This window comes from Saccopteryx leptura, chromosome 2, assembly GCF_036850995.1.
Source record: "Saccopteryx leptura isolate mSacLep1 chromosome 2, mSacLep1_pri_phased_curated, whole genome shotgun sequence".
NCBI lineage: Eukaryota > Metazoa > Chordata > Mammalia > Chiroptera > Emballonuridae > Saccopteryx > Saccopteryx leptura.
Genome location: NC_089504.1, coordinates 342,448,565 through 342,472,659, shown reverse-complemented (window position 1 = coordinate 342,472,659; position 24,095 = coordinate 342,448,565). Strand labels below are relative to the sequence as shown.

At 45.2% G+C, this 24,095-nt stretch overlaps 2 protein-coding genes and 1 pseudogene across 5 annotated transcripts in view; 2 read left to right on the top strand and 1 right to left on the bottom strand.

Annotated features, from left to right (window-relative positions):
- Positions 1-21,633, bottom strand: part of DCAKD (dephospho-CoA kinase domain containing) — a 41,784-nt gene extending 20,151 nt beyond the window's left edge. The window contains exon 1 of one of the 3 annotated variants that reach the window (XM_066363928.1): positions 21,414-21,633. The gene's annotated coding sequence lies outside the window, so the exon portion shown is untranslated. Of the gene's footprint in view, positions 1-2,197; positions 2,219-9,691; positions 9,737-21,413 lie in introns of those variants that run through there. The other 2 variants (XM_066363929.1, XM_066363930.1) reach the window with 2 other exon arrangements.
- On the top strand, positions 9,136-9,244 carry LOC136396386 (U4 spliceosomal RNA; annotated as a pseudogene).
- Positions 21,634-21,811: 178 nt separating the features above from the next.
- NMT1 (N-myristoyltransferase 1) overlaps positions 21,812-24,095 on the top strand; it is a 36,480-nt gene continuing 34,196 nt past the window's right edge. The window contains exon 1 of one of the 2 annotated variants that reach the window (XM_066363926.1): positions 21,812-21,969. In XM_066363926.1, coding sequence (XP_066220023.1) covers positions 21,839-21,969 — 131 coding nt within the window. In that variant the 5' untranslated portion in view covers positions 21,812-21,838. The remainder of the gene's footprint in view (positions 21,970-24,095) is intronic. The other variant, XM_066363927.1, reaches the window with a different exon arrangement.

Sequence of the window (24,095 nt, the reverse complement as noted above, 5' to 3'; positions counted from 1 at the left end):
GCTATCTTGCAGGTGCACTCTATGTATCTTTAAGTAAAAGTTACTCTTAATGCTATGTTAGTTTCTTAAATAGCAAGCCTTTTGTAGTCTTGTAGAAAAAGAATTAGGACACTACATGAACTCAAGGCTATTTGCCTGAGCAAGTGGTGGTCCTTTGCTAGTCCTTGATTTCGTCTGCTATCTCTTTCTGCGCCCTTGACTCACAACAACAGTAAAATAGAGTTATTAATTAGTACTAATCTTTTAGAAGTTTGTACCAATATTGTTATTACTATTCAAGTTATTGTATAACTGTACTTTGAATAACTTACCACCTGACTTGTAGCTTATAGATATGAATTAACTGTTATCTAGAAATATGTAACCATAGTGAAACTAAAACAATAATGTATTCAAAATACCATGTGATTGTAACTTAGTGTGTGTGCATAAAAAGTAATGTTAGACCAGCCATTGGCAGAGATGCCTGGCAGTAAATGCTAACTAGAGAATAAAGAGAAAGAAAAGAATTCGGCTCTCTCACTCGATTTCGCCGACGCCGTCTCTTCCTGTGGGACCCCTGGATTCCCCCCCGCCCCGGGGCTGGACCCCGGCATATATTTAATTTATTGATTTGAGAGAGAAACATCAATTTGTTGTTCCATCTATTTATGCATTCACTGGTTGATTCCTTTATGTGCCCGACTTCAAGACTGAACCTGCAACCTTTGCGTATCAGGACAATGCTCTAACCAACTGAGCCACCTGGCCAGGGAATTGAAATTTGTGTGTGTGTTTTTTTAATGTTTATTTTTATTGATTTTAGAGAAAGAGGAAGGGGGTAGAGAGAGAGACAGAAACAATCTGTTCCTGTACGTGTCCTGACCGAGGATTGAACCTAGAACCTCTGTGCTTCCAGACAATGCTCTAACCAATTGAGCTATCTGGCCGGGGCAGGAATTGATATTTGAATGGATACTCTTCCTTTACTCCCTTGAGAGAGCTCAGGACTTAAGTTGGAAGCGAGTTCTTTTGCTTTCCATCTCCCAATAAACAGCCCAAAGCTCGTGCAGGGCGGGACCTGGCTCCCTCATTAGCTGGCAGCTCTGTTTCCTCCTCCTTTTGCAGCCTCTCAGGATCTCAACTAGGCATGCCTGACCAGCCAAGCACTTCTCCTTTAAATTGCTCTCCAAAGAGGATGTATCCATTTTGCTCCAATGATCAATATAATCATTCATGAATATGAGTCACTCCCTGTCTTGGGACCCAATTATTTTTTCGTGGAAGCAGTGGTTGCAAAAATATATTTTTCGGTTAACTAGTAAGTGCTATTTTTATCTATGGTTTCCTCACTCCTAATCTTGTGTTATTGGTGAGAGGTTGCTGTTTAAACCTGAGTCTAAGTTCCCTTGTTTGCTAGGTCCCCTAAGTCACCGCTTTCTCCAGGCTGTATCTGAAGGGGCCACAAGAGGCACTGGGCTTTCTCCAGGCTGTATCTGAAGGGGGCCACAAGAGGCGTTGGCAGCAGTCAGTCTTCCTCTCCCCTCTCCCCTGCCTGTGAAGTGGTGACGTGGGGGCACTGGAAAGAAGAGCCTGCCGACAGACAAGCTCCATTGCTGATTTGTCCCCGTACTGGCAGCAGTCAGTCTTCCTCTCCCCTCTCCCCTGCCTGTGAAGTGGTGACGTGGGGGCACTGGAAAGAAGAGCCTGCCGACAGACAAGCTCCATTGCTGATTTGTCCCCGTAAGAGGTGGGGAATTGGGTTGAAATCGATTATTTTTAAACTGTGCCTTTGCCACTTGAAAATTTTAATGCATCCCCAGCCAGGGCTTCTCATTCCTCAGTGGGAAGCCTGCCTGTGAATGCTGTGGTCAAATACCTAACTTCTCTCACCTTCTACTTCTTCACTTTCAGAATGGGAATACATCGAAGAACTGACTTCATTGGGTTGTTATATTGATCAGGTGGGATCAGGGATGTCCCTGACACATGGGGAGCACTCCAAGGGTGGCAGCTCTTTATATTTATAGTTCCTGACTGCTGGGAAATATACCTTCCTAGGCAGTCTGCCAGTTTCCTCATCCGTGAGCTCAAGATACTGTCAGCCCAGGAAAGTGGGGCTGGGAAGTGATGTGAAAAGGTTTTGTGATTCTCACTGTAGGTTTTCTAGACCAGATATATTCTAAATTTAAAATAGCTAATTTGGATTCCTGCTTACCTATGAGCTAAACATTTTGCCGCATGCTTTATGTATTCATTCAGCAAATATCTTTGGAGGGCCTTCTACTTTCAGGCCTTGTTTTAAGCTCCTTGGATACAGCAGAGGCCAGATTCTAGGGAGAGAGGCAGATTACAGTAAATAAACACAGTCAGTACGTTGGGTGGTGATTGATATGTACTGTGAAGAACGTGGAACAAAAGGAGAATAGAGGGTGAAGTGGAAGTGTCATTTTATACATTCAGGACAGTCTCTGAGAGGGTGACAGTGGGGCAGAGTAGGGAGTTAGCCATGCAGTCCTCTGAATGAAGCGCTTTCCATGTGGAGGGAACAGCATGTCCACAGGCCCGAGGTAGGAGTATGCTTAGCATGGTCAAGGAGCAGTCAAGTGGCCAGTGCGTCAGGAAGGGTACGATCAGGAGGGAGAGTGGAAAAAGACGCCCACAGAGGAAATAACCCGCTTCTCTCATCAAGTCGCTGGGACTCTGAGGACTTGGCATGTACTCTGAGATTTCAGCCACTAGAGTGTTTTGAGCATAGTGGTCACATGATCAGACTTGCATTTTTAAAGGGACACACTAGCTTAGGTGCTGTATTATGAACAGACTGTTGGGGAACAAAGGTGGCAGCAAGGAAATCACTCAGAGGCTAATGCAGTAATCCAGGAACAAGATGATGGTGGTAGATGGAACGGGGGCTATCCGTCCCGGTTGTGAAAGTGGGGAGCAGGGCTGGCAGGGGGCACTGATGGGTTGGATGAAGATTGTGAGAAAGAACCCAGGTTTCTGGCCTGAGCAATGGAAAGGATGGAGGTGCCCTTCAGGGAAATGGAGTAGACTTCAGTGATTGACATGGGACACATTGAGTTTGAGGAGGTGAGGTGACCATGACATACATTACTTCCTTTCAACCTGACAAAACCCCTGTGAGTAGCCGTTATTTATCCCATTTTATACACAAGTTACCATATTTCCCCATGTATAAAATGTACACTTTTCCAAAAATTGTGGGGTGTAAGAGCTGGGTGCATCTTATACCGTGGTTGTAGATTTTTTTGCTTGCATTTCCCACTTTTTCATGTTTTTGTGCTCATTGTTGAAGACAGTGATTTGTCATCAGACACAGATGAGGACAAACTAATGGATGGGAGTTTTGACAGTGATGAGGACTTGTATAAATTTTATGATGAATAAAACTTGAGTTCAATAACTTTATATAATACTTACTTTTTCCAAATTTTGGGCCCCCAAATTAAGGTGTGTCTTATACATGGGAGCATCTTATACATGGGGAAATATGGTAACAGAAGTCTACAATGCTGGCATATTGCCCAAAGCCACACAGTTTAAGGAATGGAGCTGAGATGTCAACCGGGGCCCCTGTGACTTTGAAGTTCCTGAGATGGCATTCCTTTTATTTATTTTTTCTGTATAAATGCTAGCACAGTAGTCCAGTCTGAACAACTTCACTGCTCACCCATAAAAGCTCACTGGAATAGCCTGACCTGTGGTGGCACAGTGGATAAAGTGTCAACCTGGGAACGCTGAGGTCGCTGGTTCAAAACCCTGGGCTTGCCTGGCCAAGGCACATATGAGAGTTGATGCTTTCTGCTTCTCTCCCTTCTCTCTTTCTCTCTCTGTCTCTCTAAAAAAAAAAAAAAAAAAAAAAAAAAAAAAAAAAATTTAATAAAGTTAAAAATAAAATATATATTAAAAAAAAAAAAAAGCTCACTGGAATAATGGTTCGTGCTCAGAGAGTGCTCAAAAAGATAGACCTAGGCCCTGGCCGGTTGGCTCAGCGGTAGAGCGTCGGCCTGGCGTGCGGGGAACCCGGGTTCAATTCCCGGCCAGGGCACATAGGAGAAGCGCCCATTTGCTTCTCCACCCCCCCCTCCTTCCTCTCTGTCTCTCTCTTCCCCTCCCACAGCCAAGGCTCCATTGGAGCAAAGATGGCCTGGGAGCTGGGGATGGCTCCTTGGCCTCTGCCCCAGGCGCTAGAGTGGCTCTGGTCGCGGCAGAGAGATGCCCCGGAGGGGCAGAGCATCGCCCCCTGGTGGGTAGAGCGTTGCCCCTGGTGGGCGTGCCGGGTGGATCCCGGTCGGGCGCATGCGGGAGTCTGTCTGACTGTCTCTCCCTGTTTCCAGCTTCAGAAAAATACAAAAAAAAAAAAAAGATAGACCTAGCCCTGGCCAGATGGCTCAGTTAGTTAAAGCATTGTTCCGAAGCACAGGGGTTACCAGTTTGATCCCTGGTCAGGGCACATACAGGAACAGAAGGATGTTCCTGTCACTCTCCATTCCTGTCTCTCTAAAATCGATAAAATTTTTAAAAAGAAGAAGAGAGACCTAGCCCTGGCCAGGTGCCTTAGTGGATAAAGAGTCAGCCCTGCATGCCAGAGGTTGCAGGTTCAACCCCTGGTCAGGGCACCTACCAGACAAGCAATCAGTGAGTACACAATTAAATGGAACAACTAAGTGAAACAAGTTGATGCTTCTCTCTCTCTTTCCCTTCCCCTCTCTTTTTCTCTTAAATAAATGAAAAAAAAAATTTTTTAAATGAGAAGAGGGGAGATAGTGAGACAGACTCCCACATGCGCCCCAACAGGGATCCACACAGCACCTCCTGTATGGGGCTTATGTTCAAATCAACTGAGCTATTTTTAGCACCTGAGGCTGATGCAATGGGACCAACTGAGCTGTCCTCAGCACCCAGGGCGATGCTCAAACCCATGGAGCCACTGGCTGTTGGAAGGGAAGAGGGAGAGAAGGGGGAGAAGGAGGGGAAGAGAAGCAGATAATCCCTTCTATTGAGTGCCCTGACTGAGAACTGAACCCAGGACATTCATACACCAGGCTGATGCTGTATCCACTGAGAAAACCGGCAGGGCAGTGGAAAAAAAAAAATGTGTGTGTGTGTGTCTTAAGAGAGACCTGTTTCTGCCTGACCAGGTGGTGGCACAGTGGACAGAGCATGAGACTCGAATGTGGATGACCCAGAAACCTCGATGTCACCAGCTTGAGTGCAGGCTCATCTGGCTTGATAATGGGCTCACCAGCTTGAGTGTGGGGTTGCTGGCTTAAGCCCAAAGGTTGCTGGCTTGAAGTCCAAGGTGGCTGGCTTGAGCCCAAGGTCACTGGCTTGAGCAAGGGGTCACTCACTCTGCTGTAGCGCCCCGCCCCCCCAGTCAAGGTACATATGAGGAAGCAATCAATGAACAACTAAGGAGCTGCAATGAAGAATTGATGCTTTTCATCTCTCCCCCTTCCTGTCCGTCTGTCCATATCTGTCCCTCTCTCTGACTCTGTCAAATAAATAAATAAATAAATAAATAAATAAATAAATGGCTTTGGCTGTCAGTTTCTAAAAAAAGACAGACCTGTTCCCTCCATTCCTTGACTGTCACCCACCTCCCACATTTCAAAAAAAGGCATTACTACCCACCCATGGCAAATCTTACTAAGGTATAGTCCCATGGTGTAAAATACTCCCAGCACCACAAAGAAGCAATTCAAAATACCATGTAGTAGTAATAGGGAGACTGTGACTGCCTATAGTTACTATATAGCAAATCCTCCTGCTGAGTCAGGTGGTTTCCAAATCTTTGCTTTCAAACTTAAAGGAGGACCTAAAAAAACAGTCAGCTGATGGGTCATTAATAAATGATTTCAATGACAGATCACTGATTTTTGGGCCCATATCTCAGATGTCCAAAGAACTGAGTAACACTGCCAACTTTTTCAATGCTTACAGCCATAGAATAAAAAAGTTGTGCTTATTCTAGCAAATATACATGGATGAATGCATTAACTAAAGCAATAAGTTCCACTCAGCTTATGAAGAGAAGCATTTCAAATAAAACTTTTTATTTAACAATGATCAAAACTAGCTAGCAATGTATTATATTTGTTTTGATCAATTGTGTATTTTTTAGTTATAAAAATTCAATCTCAAGGGAAAATGTTTAATATTATGGCCACAGCACAATTTTCAAATATATTTTAATTTTTGTATGTATTTTTGTTGCAAAGAAGTAGGACAATCAACCAAAGGCTTTCAAGCATGATTATACTAGAAAAAAATTCTGTAGTGGAAATATGAGTTCAAGGATGAAAAAGGAACAATGTAAAATTTCAACTGTTAAATAAAAACTGGTTCGTGTATCTTTCCCCAAGGGATGAGAGAAATCACATCACTACGGCATTTAGATTCCACTTGAGATTTAAATTCCTCACCTAACAGCTTTAACTTTAAAAATCTCAGTATTTACAATTAACAACAAATCATATCCTTTTCAGCTACTGAAACTTTCAGAGAAAAATTTCAGCGACCTAAAAATGTGGAAGTGTATAGTTTTCAAAACAAAGCTAAGCTCACCGCATGCCTGCCTTCAGCTATCAGCCCTAGTCTTGTTTTTATTTTATTTTTAAAAATTTCTTGATTATAGGCCCTGGCCGGTTGGCTCAGCGGTAGAGCGTCGGCCTAGCGTGCGGAGGACCCGGGTTCGATTCCCGGCCAGGGCACACAGGAGAAGCGCCCATTTGCTTCTCCACCCCTCCGCCGCGCTTTCCTCTCTGTCTCTCTCTTTCCCTCCCGCAGCCAAGGCTCCATTGGAGCAAAGATGGCCCGGGCGCTGGGGATGGCTCTGTGGCCTCTGCCCCAGGCGCTACAGTGGCTCTGGTCGCAATATGGCGACGCCCAGGATGGGCAGAGCATCGCCCCCTGGTGGGCAGAGCTCGCCCCTGGTGGGCATGCCGGGTGGATCCCGGTCGGGCGCATGCGGGAGTCTGTCTGACTGTCTCTCCGTTTCCAGCTTAAGAGAAATGCAAAAAAAAAAAAAAAAAAAAAAATTCTTGATTATAGAGAGGACAGGGAATAGATGGAGAGACAGAGAAACACTGATTTTTTTTTTGTTCCACTTATTTATGCATTCATTGGTTGATTAATGTATGTGCCCTGATCGGGGATGGAACACGCAACCTTGGCATATTGGGACAAAGCTCTAAGCAACTGAACTATCTGGCCAGAGAAGCTAGTCTTTTCTCCTTAAGGCACAGGCAAGGAAAGGCTTTTGAACCCTTTAAACATTTTATCCAGAACAGATCCCAACTGCTGAAGATAGAAGAGGACTTGGCGGGAATTTAGGGCCCTGCTAAGAAAAAACCACTCAAACTGGCCTGTCCACTTTCTATGCACCAGCTGTCTAACATTTCAACTGTCTTCCAGACCTATGTTTGCATCCCGCCAAATCAATGAGGGAAAATCAGCTCCATTTCCTCAACTATAAATTAGGATTTAATGTTAAAGGTAACTGCGTAATAATCTTCCCGTAAGAGAGAGAGAAAAATCTTTAAAAACTTCTTAAGCAAACTCAACACCAAAGGTGCCAATGCCTCCATTTGGAGAGCTGGCAATCTGGCCACCTTCTTATTAGCCTCCAAGGCCTGGGATTCTTCACTAAAACTTTACATCATTAATCATTAGAGAAATGCAAATTAAAACCACAATGAGATACCACCTGACACCAGTCAGAATGGCGCTCATTGACAAAACAACACACCATAGGTGCTGGCGAGGATGTGGAGAAAGGGGAACCCTCCACACTGCTGGTGGGAATGCAGACTGGTGCAGCCCCTGTGGAAAACAGTATGGAGATTCCTCAAAAAATTAGAAATAAAACTGCCCTTTGATCCAGCCATCCCACTTTTAGGAATATACCCAAGGACACCATATCACCGACTGAAAAAAAGAAATGCACCCCCATGTTTATGGCAGCATTGTTCACAATAGCAAAGATCTGGAAACAGCCCAAGTGTCCGTCAGTGGACGAGAGGATTAAAAAGCTGTGGTACATAAATACAATGGAATACTATGGGGCTATGAAAAAGAAGGAAATATTACCTTTTGCAACAATATGGAGGGACCTGGAAACTATTATGTTGAGTGAAATAAGCCAGGCAGAGAAAGAAAAATATCATATGACCTCACTCATTTGAGGAATCCAAGGAATAATGAGAACTGAGGAACGGAACTGAGACAGAGGAGGGATCAAAGGGACCAGAGGAAAAGAGGACAGAGGGAAAGGGGATGATAGGATGGGATAAACCTGAAGGGAAGGGGGGAGGGCGCTGTAGGGAGGGGGGCAAGGGAGATGTTGAGGGGAATAGGGGGGAAAGGGGAAGCATTCGGGGTGACCCTAGAATCTATGTAAACACAATTAAATAAAAAAAAAAAGTAAAAAAATAAAAATAAATAAATAAAACTTTACAAACCAGTTTAGCCTTCTGGGGAAGAGAAAAGTGCAGGGGAGCCTGTCTGAAAAGTGATAATCATTCAGCAAAACAGCAGATACCCAGCATAGCATCCACCCTGAGATAGGTATCAGTCTCACTTTTTCAAATGAGCAAACTGAGAGTCGGCCTGGTACCCAAAGTCACAAAACTAGAATCAGCAGGGGCTGGGTTCAAAAATCAATTTGAAATATAGAAAAGAAAGGCTCTTAACATGAATAATTTTTGGCAGAACTTACTTTCTCTAAAACAAAGAGACTTTTAGCAGAACTTACTTTTTCTAAAAGACTCCCTATTCCAGGCCTTGAGGGTGGTTTCCCAGACTGTGGCCTTGGGCTCGCTTTGCAAGGTTGCAGGTGTTCTCAGAATGTTTCTCCCTGAATTAACCCTATAGATAAATATTGTAAGAAAGTTTGTTTCACTGCTGTTTTACTGCTATGGTTTCTCTCCTCCCCATTCCTCAATCAGTATGTAATTCTGCCTTTAAAAGCTAATTCCAGACTGCAGTTGGGGCAGAAGGATTTGAAAGGCTTCGGCCTCCCTGTGGTTCAGGCACGCACAGCTAGCTAACGAAGACTCCCTAATTTCTTATTTTGGCTTCGTGATTGTGTGGCAGGACGTTTGTTTCTCGCTGTTCCATTACAACAAATTTAGGTTTGCGCAGTGGCAGTATGGTACCCAACGAGGTTTATCCAAGGCGCCATTACTGCTAATTGAAAAAGAAAAAAACAAAAATCAAATTTAGGTCTGACCACAAAGTTCTCAAGTGAAGTGGCTTTGGACTGAACCTGGGCTCGAGTCCACATTTTCCGCCGCTTTCTACTTGTAAACCTTTCTCCACACCCGTAAAACTATGAAAATAACCTCTTGCTTAGAAGGGTTGCTGTCAGGGCAGCGAGCCACAGAGGAAAAGCATTTGGTTAGTGGCTGCTACCTAATATGTGCTCAATAACTCTTAACCAAGGCTGGGGGAAAAAAAGGAGCGTACTCTACCCCCCAGCAACGCAGCTCGACCGGTGCGCACCGGCGGTGGTTCTGTGCGTCCAGAGCCCGGCCCATAACGGGACTCAGGCCGGGGTGAATCCTCTCCTCCAGGCCAGGTGGCTCAGACGCTGGAGAAAACCAAGCAACTCCCGGAGCTGCCGGCCAGCGCGCCCCCGCCCCGGGGCCCAGCCACTAGCACCCCGGCCGCACAGCGCGCTACATACCCGGAGGCCTCTGACCCGGCCCGTGCCGCCGCCGCCGCCGCCGCCCGCCCAATCTCAGAGGCGCTTACTGAGTGGCTGCGGGTGGGCAGGTGGGGCTTCGCGAGCGCGCGCTCCCGGGCCGGAAGTGGGTCAACGGAAGCGGCGGGCAGAGAAAGTGAGAGGGGAGAATGCCGCAGCCGGGGAGCGCTGGCCAGGGTGGGATAGTAGGGTCGGTAAGTCCTCCCACGGAGCTAGAGCCTTCCCACGCGACAGAGGGAGGGGTAGACTCGGAGAGTCCTAGCTTCAAATTACAGCCTGGCCTTCACTGGCTGTGCAGCCCCTGGCAAAGCTAATGATAGCCATGGTAGTTAACAGAGCACCCTTTGCCTGACAAGCCCTAAGAGCACTAGTAGGAATCATCTCATTGAATCTTAAGTCCTTTAGGTGGATGCTGTCACCATCCCCATTTTCCACGAGGAAACTGACATTTTAATCAGTTCGTCCCCTCCTACAAAGCCAGTTGGCTGCAAAGGTCAAATTCTGTTCTTTGAAGCCCAGCAAGTCATTTATCCTCTCATCCTGCCTCTACTAAAGTGCAAGTTATCAGTACTGTGTTGCTTGTTGAAAGAATCAGAAGTACATTAGTCCTCTTTTATCCGTGGTTTTGCTTCCATGGTTTCAGTTACCCGTGGTCAACTTCAGTCTGAAAACATTAAAGGGAAAATTCCAGAAATAAGCACTTTTTAAGTTGCGAGCCTTTGAGTAGCATGATGAAATCTCATGTCACCTGCTCTATCCCACCGGCTTGTGAATTACTCCTTTACAGCTTACCCACCTGTAAGTCACTCAATAGCCATCACAGGTACCAGGTCAGCTGTCACAGTATCACAGTGCTTGTGTTCAAGTAACCCTTTTTTTAATTTTTGCAGTGTAGAAGTATTGGCTATTTTATTATAAACATAAGGCACCACCCAAGAGAACAGGAAGCTAATGTTCAAAAGCCCCAACTCCCTGATGGTGTGTACAGGTTACAGATTATATGGGGCACAATCACAAGACATAATGGGCTAAAGGGTTTGGGGGTCTTGCTGGGAGCTAGTTGGTCAGAGGTGAGGTAAGGGTAATAAATTATTTCTTCAGGTCTTTTTTTTTTTTTAAGCGAGAGACAGACAGATAGGGACAGACAGGAAGGGAGAGAGATGAGAAGCATCAGCTCATAGTTGTGTCACTTTAGTTGTTCATTGATTGCTTTCTCATATGTGCCTTGACTGGGGGGCTCCAGCTGAGTGACCTCTTGCTCAAGCCAGTGACCTTGGGCTCAAGCCAGTGACCCAGCGCTCAAGCTGGTGAGCCCATGCTCAAGCCAGCAACCTCAGGGTTTCGAACCTTAGCATCTCAGGTTGACACTTTATCCACTGCGCCACCACTTAGTCAGGCTCATTTCTTCAGATCGTGAGGACACTTCTGAGGTCTGTTCCAGTGTCTCGCTGTCTGATTTCATGGTATAGCTAGGAGTCATTCCACCTTAGGGCTCAGGAGCTGAAACATAACTTAGGTCAAGATGTTATCTGTAGCCTGCCAGGGATCTGGACCTTGTGACTATCAGATCCAGGCTACTGTCTTCTGGTGTCTAAGGGTCTTTATGACATTGATTAAATTTAGCTTTAAATCCTAGCTCTAGAAATCACATCTCGTTCTCTCTCTATATATATCCCTCAGAAACCTAGCCTTTCCCCCCGATAATCAGCAACCCCTTAGGGTTGCGCTGGGTCACTGGCTTGAGCAAGAGGTCACTCAGCTGGAGCCCCCCAGTTAAGGCACGTATGAGAAAGCAATCAGTGAACAACTAAAGTGACACAACTATGAGCTGATGCTTCTCATCTCTCTCCCTTCCTGTCTGTCCCTATCTGTCTGTCTCTCGCTTAAAAAAAAAAAGGGGCCCTGGCCGGTTGGCTCACCGGTGGAGCGTTGGCCTGGCGTGCAGGAGTCCCGGATTCGATTCCCGGCCAGGGCACACAGGAGAAGCGCCCATTTGCTTCTCCACCCCTCCCCCTCTCCGTCTCTCTCTTCCCCTCCCGCAGCCAAGGCTCCATTGGAGCAAAGTTGGCCCGAGCACTGAGGATGGCTCTGTGGCCTCTGCCTCAGGCGCTAGAATGGCTCTGAATGCAGCAGAACAACGCCCCAGAGGGGCAGAACACCGCCCCCTGGTGGGCATGCCGGGTGGATCTCGGTCAGGCGCATGCCAGAGTCTGTCTGACTGCCTCCCCATTTTCCAGCTTCGGAAAAATGAAAAATGAAAAAAAAAAAAAAGACCTGAAGAAATAATTTATTACCCTTACCTCACCTCTGACCAACTAGCTCCCAGTAAGACCCCCAAACCCCTTAACCCATTATGTCTTGTGATTGTGCCCCATATAATCTGTAACCTGTACACACCATCAGGGAGTTGGGGCTTTTGAACATTAGCTTCCTGTTCTCTTGGGTGGTGCCTTCTGTTTATAATAAAATAGCCAATACTTCTACACTGCAAAAATTAAAAAAGGGTTACTTGAACACAAGCACTGTGATACTGTGACAGCTGACCTGGTACCTGTGATGGCTATTGAGTGACTTACAGGTGGGTAAGCTGTAAAGGAGTAATTCACAAGCTGGTGGGATGGAGCAGGTCACATGAGATTTGTCTAATATGAAACCTATCTGATACAGTTACTTGAAATATTTAAAAGATACCACAAGGGTCAAAAGATGAGGAAGCTGAGGTGAAGCCATCAACTAGAATATGTAGATGAGGTGGTCTCGACTGGAATACCTAAAGATCTCGGCTCCTTGTCTGCAGCATTTGTACCACTCAGGTTTCGGTTTGGCTTGCTAGTTTAAATGAAAGCCTTTGATTCCCACCGATGACCTGTGTACCACCCATTGAGCTCATTCTACATTTCTCCTTTGCTCCCAATTTAAGTTGTACTTGTACTTTGTCAGAGAATGTTCTTCAACGCTTATCTCCATATTTGTTTTAGTCTTAGATTTTTTTATTTATTTTTATTTTTTTTACAGAGACAGAGAGTCAGAGAGAGGAATAGACAGTAATGGAGAGAGATGAGAAGCATCAATCATCAGTTTTTTGTTGCGACACCTTAGTTATTCATTGATTGCTTTCTCATATGTGTCTTGACCGTGGGCCTTCAGCAGACCGAGTAACCCCTTGCTTGAGCCAGCGACCTTGAGCTCAAGCTGGTGAGCTTTGCTCAAACCAGATGAGCCCGCGCTCAAGCTGGCGACCTCGGGGTCTCAAACCTGGGTCCTTCCACATCCCAGTCCGACGCTTTATCCACTACGCCACCGCCTGGTCAGGCAGTTTTAGTCTTAGATTTATAATTAAACCAATTTTCATTCTTTTACCAAAATTTTCCAATCATCTCTTAATTAGATGAAACTAGACACCTAGTAGAATCCTCAGCAAGAGTTCTTGAATGTAAATTTCTTGAGTTCTGAAAGTTTAAAACTAAAATTCTCAGCTCACATTTTTTTGAGTTTTAAAGTGTTTCTTCACTCTTACTTTCTATAATTCTCATGTAGTTTGATGACACGATTTTCATTTATTTTAAATAACTTTATTCAATTACTGTTGATGTACCATATTTCATTAGTTTAAGATGTACAATTCATAGAAATTAGACATTTATACAACTTATAAAGTGCTCACCCCAATAAATCTAGTAACCATTTGACAACATACTATTTAATAATAATTATTTAACAATAGCCCCAAAGCCCAAGAATAGTGATGCTGGCAATTTGGATATACCAAAGAGCCTCACTGGTGGTGGTGCAGTAGGTAAAGCGTCGACCTGGGACGCTGAGGTCCAGGTTCAAAACCCCGAGGTTACTGGCTTGAGCACAGGCTTGCTGGCTTAAATGCAGGATCATCAACATGATCCCAAGGTTGCTGGCTTGAAGCCCAAGGTCCCGGGCTTGAGCAAGGGATCACTGACTCAGCTGGAGCCCCCCTCTCCCCAGTCAAGGCACATATGAGAAGCAATCAGTAAACAGAAAGGAGGCAACTATGATGAGTTGATACTTCTCATCTCTCTCCCTTCTGTCTCTGTCTCTCAAAAAAATCAAAAGTGGATAAACCAAAGAGAAGCTGTAAAGTGTTTCCTTTAAGTGAAAACGTATGTCTGTACAGGAAAAAACAGGTATTCACAGGGTTTGGTACTATCTGTGGTTTCAGGCATCCATTGGGGTCTTGGAAAGTATCCCCCATGAATAAGGGGGGATTACTGTACACAAAAGCATCTAATGGTGCTTCACATATAGTAGACAGTCCTTAATTAACTCCTACCTTGACTCCTCTCCCTGAAGTGTACTTCTGCACTCTACTTCCTTCAAGGTAGGAATGCAGTTTTGAGAGGATGCCACGGGGCTTTTCAACTCAAACGCATATCTTCCAGGGTTCAGGAGAGCAGTCATGACCTTTGAGCTGGCTCTAGCTGCTTGCACAATCTCACTTCATCTTGACAATGACCTGCATCTTGGTCACCTCTGTGTCCTTAGCATCTCACCTGATGCTTGGAATACAGTGCTGCTCCAAGCTGTGTGATGACCAACCCTCTGAGTCCTGTAGAGAATGACTTCTTTGACTCCTGGGTCTTTGACTCTCTGTTTTAAAATTAAACTTACTTTCCTTATGTTTATTTTAAATAAATATTAATGTGCAATTAAACTTATACCGTACCTCACAAATACCATTAATATTTATCCTTTATTAAACAACTTAAAAAAAAAACTGCGAAGGTTGTCACCATCTAGAAGTCCAAATGCCTTAGCCTGAAACTTAAAGCCCATTGTGACTTGGCCCCTGATCACCCTCCAGACAGGCCTCACCTTTCCCCCTCTGGAAAGGCCAGAAGAATGGTAATTTAATTATTGCATGAAACGCTGTGTTAAAATGCCAGGTTCAAGTTTCAAATCATATGATGAAGTGGCAGTGAAACATTGGACAAATCATAAAACTCTTCTCATTGTAAAACAGGACTAACCCTTGCCCTGCTCATTGCATAGGGCAGTTGATGGTAGGGACCAAACAAGATTGTGTGTTAGTGCATTTTGTGGGCAATAAAGCACTGTACAAACCTAAGGGGTAACTATACTGTGTTCCTGCCTCCACCCTTTGCTTGTATCATTTCTACACCCTGAATGCTTTGGCCTTTCTTTCTCACCATTTACTTATTTACTTACTCCCACATTAATTCCAACAAATATTGAGGGCCTACTGGGTGCTGACCCAAAGGATACATAGGTGAGGAAAATCCAATCTGCTCTCTGCCCTTACAGGACATAGGGTCTGGGGTGGGGGGAGAAATGGTTAAAAACTGTGTAATCACACAAACACTGCAGCTGTAACTTAAGCTCAGGAGTGGGTCCACAGGGACCGCCCTCAGAAACTACAATAGGAGGGCTAGGACTTAAGCTGCCTCCAAGGCCAGGTTCAAAGTCTGCTTTCTCCAGGAAGCCTTTTCTAACAGTGCTGTCCCAGAGAGATGCACACCCTGCCCTGCCCCCAGTTTCAGTTAACTTATCTATCAAGCTCATTTTATTATACCCAGTCAGGCCTTGTTATTTTGTTTTCAAGTGACCCTGGTGTTCTGGATTTCACTGAAAGTACCTATGGGCAGGGAACGCCTGGCACGCTCTTACATACTACAGTACCAAGCAGAAGGCTGGGCCCACTGTGCTGCAGGCTCAGGAGTCAGGGGATGTCACAGGAAGGAAAGATATTCTTCCTGAAAGTGAGCTCCGGGGGAGACAGGAAACTGCCAAAGACTGAGGGAGGAGAAACATGAAGAATGTAGAGGAAGCTCTGGCCAGTTGGCTCAGTGGTAGAGCGTCAGCCTGGCGTGCAGGAGTCCCAGGTTCAATTCCCAGCCAGGGCACACAGGAGAAGCGCCCATCTGCTTCTCCACCCCTCCCCCTCTCCTTCCTCTCTGTCTCTCTCTTCCCCTCCCACAGCCAAGGCTCCACTGGAGCAAAGTTGGCCTGGGCGCTGAGGATGGCTCTATGGCCTCTGCCTCAGGCGCTAGAATGGCTCTGGTTGCAACAGAGCATCGCCCCCTAGTGGGCAGAGCATAGCCCCCTGGTGGGCAGAGCGTCGCCCCCTGGTGGGCGTGCCGGGTGGATCCCGGTCGGGAGCATGCGGGAGTCTGTCTGACTGCCTCCACGTTTCCAACTTCAGAAAAATACAAAAAAAAAAAAAAAAAAAAAGAATGCAGAGAGGGGGCCTGCAATGTCTAGGGTCTTACGCTCTAGCCTGTGACCTCAGTCAGTTCCTGAGGGAACAAGGGCAGATAGGAAAGTTTGAAAAAAATAACAAACCACCAGTGTGAACCTTGCTTGTTATCAGTTCCTTGAAATGAACTCGCAGCTCCAGCAAGAAGAATAAGTAATAAGATGATCAAGGACAGACCCTCCCGCTTCCTCTCCCCTTCCCCTCCCTAAGACACGAAAGTCATGTAGCCCTGCAAACAAAGAAGTCATAGAAATCAGGCATTTGTCACATGAAAACTAAAGCTGTAACAGTATATAAGATATGAGAAATCTAACTTTGGGGAGCTTATGTTTTGTTGACTCTGTTAGGGTCACGCAGTTCCTCTGGCTGAATAAATCCTACTTCCTTCATCAAGTTGTCTGGGCGTTTTTGTCCTCCTTTGATTCCTGCAATAAGACCATCTCCCCTTCCCTTATTTCATGATTGAGCCACCAGCCCTGTTCTTCAGAGGAGAAAAACTCTTCCCTACGACATCCAGTAGGCTCCCTAGAGTACCACCTTTCTCCAACAAAAATCTGATCACTCTCTCTCCAGCTAACAATCTTCGGTGGCTCCTGAGTCTTCAGGACAAAGCCCAGCTCCTCGGGGCGTCCACATCCCTTCACGGTCTCACACCTGACTAGCTCTCCCGCCTCAACTTCCAAAATGCTCCTCACACTCTAACCTCAGGCACATCGTTCCTGTAGAACCACAGAAGCACTTCCTTGGCAGCTGGGCTGTCACACCTTCAGCCCCCACTACCCAGCCATCTGTCTATGAAAACTGAGCTTAGCTGTCTTTTCCTCTAAGACCCTTTTCCCCATGTTAAGAGTCCCTCTTCTAGGCGCCTGCTACATCCTTTTTCCCTGCTCTCTCTCTCTCTCTCCTTTTTAAATCCTCACACATTTATCTTTTTTTTTTTTAATTGATTTGAGGGAGAGAGGCAGAAACATCGACCTGTTCCTGACAGGATTGAACCTGCAACCTTTGCATACTGGGCCAATGGCTCAGTCCAACCAACTGAGAGTGGCTCCTCACTCTTATACACTATTCTGTAACTCTCTTACACACTATTCCTATACATTACTCTGTACTAACCAACTCAGGGGATGCACCCAGGGTGGGGCCTGTGTTGTTCTGTCCCTGATTCTCTAGTTCCTGCCATAGAGCCTGACAAGTCATGAGTGCTCCACGGTGTTGAATATATGAACCTGGCTCATATCTTCCTAGGCCCATTAGAAGAAAGGATATCTGATATGTTGGGAGTACAGTAAGGGCCTTGATCTGTGACAGACATGAGAAAGTTTTTCTTTGATTATCACAGCACTGATGCTGACTTCCAGGGAAGGGAAATAATTAGGTATTGACTGTCCCAGACACCTTACTGATCACTTTGCGTATACTGTCTTATTTTACAGATGAGGATATTCAAGCTCAGAGAGGTTAAATGACTTGCATAAGGTCACAAAGGCAAAGGCAGGGCCAGGATTTAGAACCCAGGGGAGCCTGTCCCCAGTAACAACCATGAAGAGGTAATGGAGGTAGCTACACTGGGAGCAAATTCCAGAATCTGCGGAACTTCACAGGCACATCCCTCAGTCACCTTCTGGGCTCTGCTGAATCCCACTTCCTTTCTGTAATGCTCCTGCCAGAGTGGCTGGGTAGGAAGGGCCAACAGAGTTAGACGGGAGAATCCTGGTATTCTAGTGTAATGAGGTGCTCAGAAAGCCGGGGATGTTTACTTTGAAACAGGTAAGAACTTTAGGGAACTAGCTATTAATTGTAGAATATGTAACAACTCTTAGAAGGACATGGGATTATATGTTTTAGTATAACTCCATAAGGAAGAACTTGGCTAACTTTCAACCAATGAGAGCTTTCTGAAAGAGGAAGACTGTTTCTTATGAGGGAGTGGGAAGGGACAAATATGAGAATTCTTAGAACCCCCAAGAAAGCATTTATAGACCTAGTTTAGGAAACTCTACATGGTACTGTGACTGTAAACTCAAAAGTAAACTTCAACACAAAAATCACACGAGGTAATATTCAATTATCAAGTGGTCCTTTAAAAAAAGTCACACCCTGGCCAGATAGCTCGGTTGGTTAGTGTCATCCCGAAATGCAGAGGTTATGAGTTCTATCCCTGGTCAGGGCACATACAAGAACAGCTGGGTGTTCCTGTCTCTCTCTCTTCCTTCCTCTCTCGCTAAAATCAATAAATAAAATTTTGAAATAGAAAAATGAAAAATAGCCGGTGGTGGTGCAATAGATAGAGCATCGACCTGGCATGCTAAAGTCCCAGGTTCAAAACCCCGAGGTCACCGGCTTACATGTGGGGTCACTGGCTTGAGTGTGGGATCATCGACATGATCCCATGGTCGCTGGCTTGAGCAAGGGGTCACTGGCTTGACTGGAGCCCCCTCATCGAGGCACATATAAGAAGAATCAATGAACTAAAGTGCCACAACTACGAGTTGATGTTTCTCATCTCTCTCCCTTCCTGTCTCCCTCTCTCTCTCCCGCTAAAAAAAATAAAAAATAAATTAAAAAGTCACAGTCTCAATTTCTTTTTAAAAACAAAATTTCAATTTTATTATAGAGAAATCATGGTTCCTACAAAATCTGAGTGAGGATTTTAACCTGAAAAATTTAAGAGAGAGGAAATAACAGCCTCTCTCAGGTCCCCTCTAATTCTGAAATTCTTAGAGGTGCTGGATTCCAGAACTTTGGACTTGTTTTTGCATTCTGAACTCAGTTATGTTCACACTGCCCGCCTACCTCCCAGCAAACTCTCCACTGAGCAAAAACTGCTTAGTTTGCAGTAAAATGCAAAGCAGAATGTCTTACTTAAGCTTTGAACTGCAGGAATGGCAGGGTCCACAGAAACCAGCACCTTCATTGCCTATAACCTCTCTTCCTCAGTCATGTTTCATTAGCCTTCACTTAACCTCTGCGTATCTGTGAGAAAAAACGAGGGTTGGAAATTAGAATACCAGATGAGGTTTCTGGTTCTGCAACTAGGTATCATTGTGATTTTCTTTTTTTTTCAACCACAATTTTCTTTAAGTCCCCTTCCCTATCTACAGCTATTTCACAAGGTCACATGAACTACAACAGGTGAAACTAACACATGTAAAGCTTTATTATTATTATCTGTAATCTCTACTCCCTGGGCAGGAGCTCCTAAGTTGGTGTGTTGACAACATTCTTTTTTTTTTTTTTACAGAGACAGAGAGAGTCAGAGAGAGGGATAGACAGGAACGGAGAGATGAGAAGCATCAATCATTAGTTTTTCGTTGCGCGTTGCAACACCTTAATTGTTCATTGATTGCTTTCTCATACGTGCCTTGACCACAGGCCTTCAGCAGACTGAGTAACCCCTTGCTCGAGCCAGCGACCTTGGGCTCAAGTTGGTGAGCTTTTGCTCAAACCAGATGAGCCCTCGCTCAAGCTGGAGACCTTGGGTTCTCGAACCTGGGTCTTACGCATCCCAGTCCGACACTCTATCCACTGCGCCACTGCCCGGTCAGGCTAACATTCTTGACCCTAGAGAGATGAGTGTAGATGATAGCTCTTAGTCTGAGCAGGTTGGTGTCCTTGATGGCCTTCCAAAGTCAAATATCAATGATTGAAGATGACCTAATTTGGATCATTTTTACTTCTGCTCTTTTGCCACTGATATAAAAACTAAGAGCTGACAATATTTAGCTCTGTTTTGTTGGTTTCTCTGAGTCAGATGAGAACTGTTTCTTTCTATGCTGAGAGTTTACCAAAAGCAAAGATCATTCCCCTTTTTGGCCACGGAGCTCTCTGATGTTAAGAAGTTGTCCTTCTCTGCCTGAGCAGGCGGTGGCGCAGTGGATGGAGCGTAGGACTGGGATGCAGAGGACCCAGGTTCGAGACCCCGAGGTCGCCAGCTTGAGTCTGGGCTCATCTGGCTTGAGCAAAAAGCTCACCAGCTTCAGCCCTGGCCTATTGGCTCAGTGGTGGAGCGTCGGCCTGGCGTGCAGGGGTCCTGGGTTCGATTAGGGGTCCCAGGTTCGATTCCCGGCCAGGGCACACAGGAGAGGCGCCCATCTGCTTCTCCACCCCTCCCCCTCTCCGTCTCTCTCTTCCCCTCCCGCAGCCGAGACTCCATTGGAGCAGGGTTGGGCCGGGCGCTGAAGATGGCTCCATGGCCTCTGCCTCGGGCGCTGGAATGGCTCTGGCTGCGGCAGAGCGGCGCTCCCTGGTGGGCGTGCCTGGTGGGTTCCAGTCGGGCGCATGTGGGGGTCTGTCTGACTGCCTCCCCGTTTCCGGCTTCAGAGGGATGCAGAAAAAAAAAACACAAAACCTCACCAGCTTGGACCCAAGGTCGCTGGCTCGAGCAAGGGGTTACTCGGTCTGCTGAAGGCCCGAGGTCAAGGCACATATGAGAAAGCAATCAATGAGCAACTAAGGTGTCACAACGAAAAACTGATGATTGATGCTTCTCATCTCTCTGTGTTCCTGTCTGTCTGTCTCTTTCTATCCCTCTCTTTGACTCTCTCTCTGTCCCTGTAAAAAAAAAAAAAAAAAGAAGTCCTCTCACCATCTACCACAACCCAATCTGAATGGGAAACCTCTCCCAATGAGAACCATGTATTTGGGTTCTCTCTTCAAAACTCAGATGTATCAGAGCACACTTTCAATTTCCACCAGAAGCTGCATTTCCCTGGTTTGCAAACTATTCATCTGAATAGTGTCTAAAAAACAAAACAAAATTCAGGTGTGATTACTTAATCACAGGGTGAGACCAAGGGATTAAAGCATTTGGTCAAGGTTAAAAATAGATGAAGATGTTGCAATTACCTTCTAATAACTGATTTCCTTGAGTAGATGTATCAGACAATGGGATTTATGTAGTGGTAAGGAATTGAGAGGGCCTAACGGCAGATACATTGAATTGAGATTTGTATACTGATTTTGCCACTTATTAGCTATGTAACTGCAATTTACCAACCAATCTGGGCCATATTTCTTCGTCTGTAAGAAAACGGGAACAGAGCCCACATTCTAGGCTTCTTGAAAGGATTAAGTGAGAAGTTGCAAATCTTTACCACAGAGTCTGGTACATAAGTGCTCAATAAAGAGTGATTGTGGAGGGCTGCCATGGAGAAGGAAAGGGACAGACACTGCATGCAGAAGAGCTTCGCGGAGACCGGTCCCTGGAGGTCCAGAAGCGGCAAGGCCTGACCGGGCAGTCAAATCTCCTAGCTCAGAATCAATGCTCTGCACACCACGATCCACCGGCTCTCGAGAGACCTTGATTTACCAACCACCAGAGGCCGCCCAGAGTCCCGAATAAGAAATTCGGCCGGGAGTCAACCTGGCTTCTTGCAGAAAAGCCCCTCTAAGAAGGCCTGATGCATTGGGGCTCCTAATGGGTCACACCCGCGGGCCTCAAGCCCTCTTACTTACCTAGGAATGGTAACGGTCCTTAACGGCAGTCAATAACGGTTCCCCTACGACCCGGGCACTAGCAAGAGCAGGCTGAGGTCGAACCTTGGATTTTGGAGCCTCCACACCCGAAACCCTAAACTTGCAATCGAACTACAATTTCCAACATGCCAAGCGACCCGCACAGGGTCGCACACCGTCATCCCTCAAACGCGACGGAATGCCCCAGGCTCCTGGTAGTGCTGACCTCCGACCTAGGACAGCCTCCCCTTATGACTTATGGGTATTGTAGTCCACCTTATTCCGGTTTCCCTAGAATGAGCCGCTCCCAGTTACGGCTTCCTTCTCCACAAAAACTACAAAACCCAGAAAATAGCGCCTGTTCCCCTCGTCCAATAGGAACCCCCTATGTAGCGAGGCGCGGAGGCCGGCTCTTGGAACTCAAGATGGCGGACGAGAGTGATACAGCAGTGAAGTCGCCGGCCCCTCCGCTGCCGCAGATGATGGAAGGGAACGGAAATGGCCATGAGCACTGCAGCGATTGCGAGAACGAGGAGGACAATAGCTACAACCGGGGGTAACGATATCCTCGGAGTCCAATTTCTGTCCAGTCTCCCACAACCTAGGTTCTGGGGTGCGGAGAAGTCACCGGGAGCTTAGTGTAACCCCACCCCCATGTTCTTATTGGCTGAGACATTGAGATTCTGCCTGAGGATTGGTTGCAATCTTTGTCATTTACCAGGGGTGGGTATCCGTATATTAAGGGCCAGAGACAATTCAATACTTTCGTTATATATAGAAGTTCTGTGTGTGCTTCAGGCGCGGCCTGGGAAAACAGCCTTTAGGATAATGGTTTTCGATGGCACAACGCAGCTCAATATAACAGTACAGTTCAAAGGGAATGCTACTTAGAGAGGTGTTGTGTGAACAACGTGATTAGCAATAAATGAGTAATAAAACATTTCGCTGCACCTCATGTTCAATGAGGAAATTCACCAGGCTATACAAACCATAATTATGTTGTAAAATGTCACTACCAGAGAATCTCAAAATATAAACTCATCTTATAAGCCGTACATAATTACTGTATAATAATGTTTTGATGTATACGTTGTCTGTAGCTCCAAATAATCCCTAAGTCTGCTGAACAATGTATAATTAGGCCTTCCAGCATATTGATTCTGTTAAATTTGCGAAGTAGCCTCAAGCTTCAAGAAATTAAGTGATGATGCTTCTTGGATAGTGTTTAGAAGTAGGTTTGATACTGCATCTCCTGTACTATAGGGTCTTGCCTACTATATAGTAACTATTTGTTAGTTTCAGGCAGAAGAAAAATGTATCAGGTGTTTGAGTGTTGAGTTCTATTTCAAAGTTACTTTAAGGTTGAGGTCTTTGGATCAACTATGTTCTTTTGCTATAACTCACCACAGACCGAATGTAGTAAAAGCCTTATTTTGAAGTTTGAGATTCCTAAGAATGGAAGAACTGAGAAAGAGGAAATAGAAGGAACAGGAAGAAAAGAAAATGCAGCCCTACTGAATAGAGGTCCCACTCATAGGTGAGAGTTATTGAATTAGAAAGTAATTTCAGAAGTACAAGTACAGTTTCTTCTGTGTGTAGTTGCTTTTATTTTTTTCTGCTAACCTGTTGCTCTGACCAGTGTCTATAGCTCTAGAATGGGTTTTGTTCCCTATAATCTATGAATCATTTTGCAAAACTGCTTGGCAGAAAGTTCTCAGTTTTATTAAAGTACCACAAAATGGTAACTAAAAAACTTTAAAGGTGTTTCTTTTTTTGGTGGTTATTGTTCTGTGTTTATGGTCTAAGTGGAACAAATTAAGTTTATTACTATCTCAAATCTAGAGGTCTTTTATAATAAGTTTGTAGGTGGCAGGTGAGAAACAGAGACCCAGCCTGGATGAGAGAGTCTGGTTCTGTCATTTAGATTTTGAGATAGAATCAACATTTTTTTCCATTAACTGTCAGAGTAAATGGTTTGGGGAAGAAGCTGTATGGCATGATGGGAAAAGCATAGACTTTAGAGTCATTCAAAGCCTGATTCTGGCATTTAATAGTTTTATAACCTTGGGACAGTTATTTAACCTTTAGTTGTAGAGATTAAATAAGGTAACATCTGGATTGCAGTCATCCCCTTGCCTCCCAGTCTTTCTTCAAATATTCCCTGTCCTCCCAGCTTGCCTCCTTGCCCTTATCAATACTGTACTCTTTGTAGTTTTTATTATAACACTAGTTAAATAACGTGTCCAGTCTCTGCCTCACCTGGCTGTAAGGTGCAAGAACAGGGTTCACGTCTGAGATGCCTGACACTTAGTGTTCACGAAAGAGTATTTGCTGGATGAATGAATGGCAAATGTTAAAGTTCTTAGCGCAGTGTTAGTGGAGTTTCATTTCTCCTCACTGAGGGGAAGGATGTCAGATTTTCCTTAGGTATACACTTTCTTTCCCCAAATAAGTCTCATTATAAACCTTACTACAGATTATGTGAAATACTTATAAAAATCAAGTATCCTCTAACTTACTGTGGAAGTTTCCCACCACTTTTTGGTTTCTTGAAAATTGTCTTATGTTATTTAAAATGTTTTCAAAAGTGATATCAGAGTTGAAGGGGAATATCTGCTTTGGATGCTAATGATTCTCGCAAGTATAATGTGCAATTAGTTAATGATATAGTTCAAATTAATC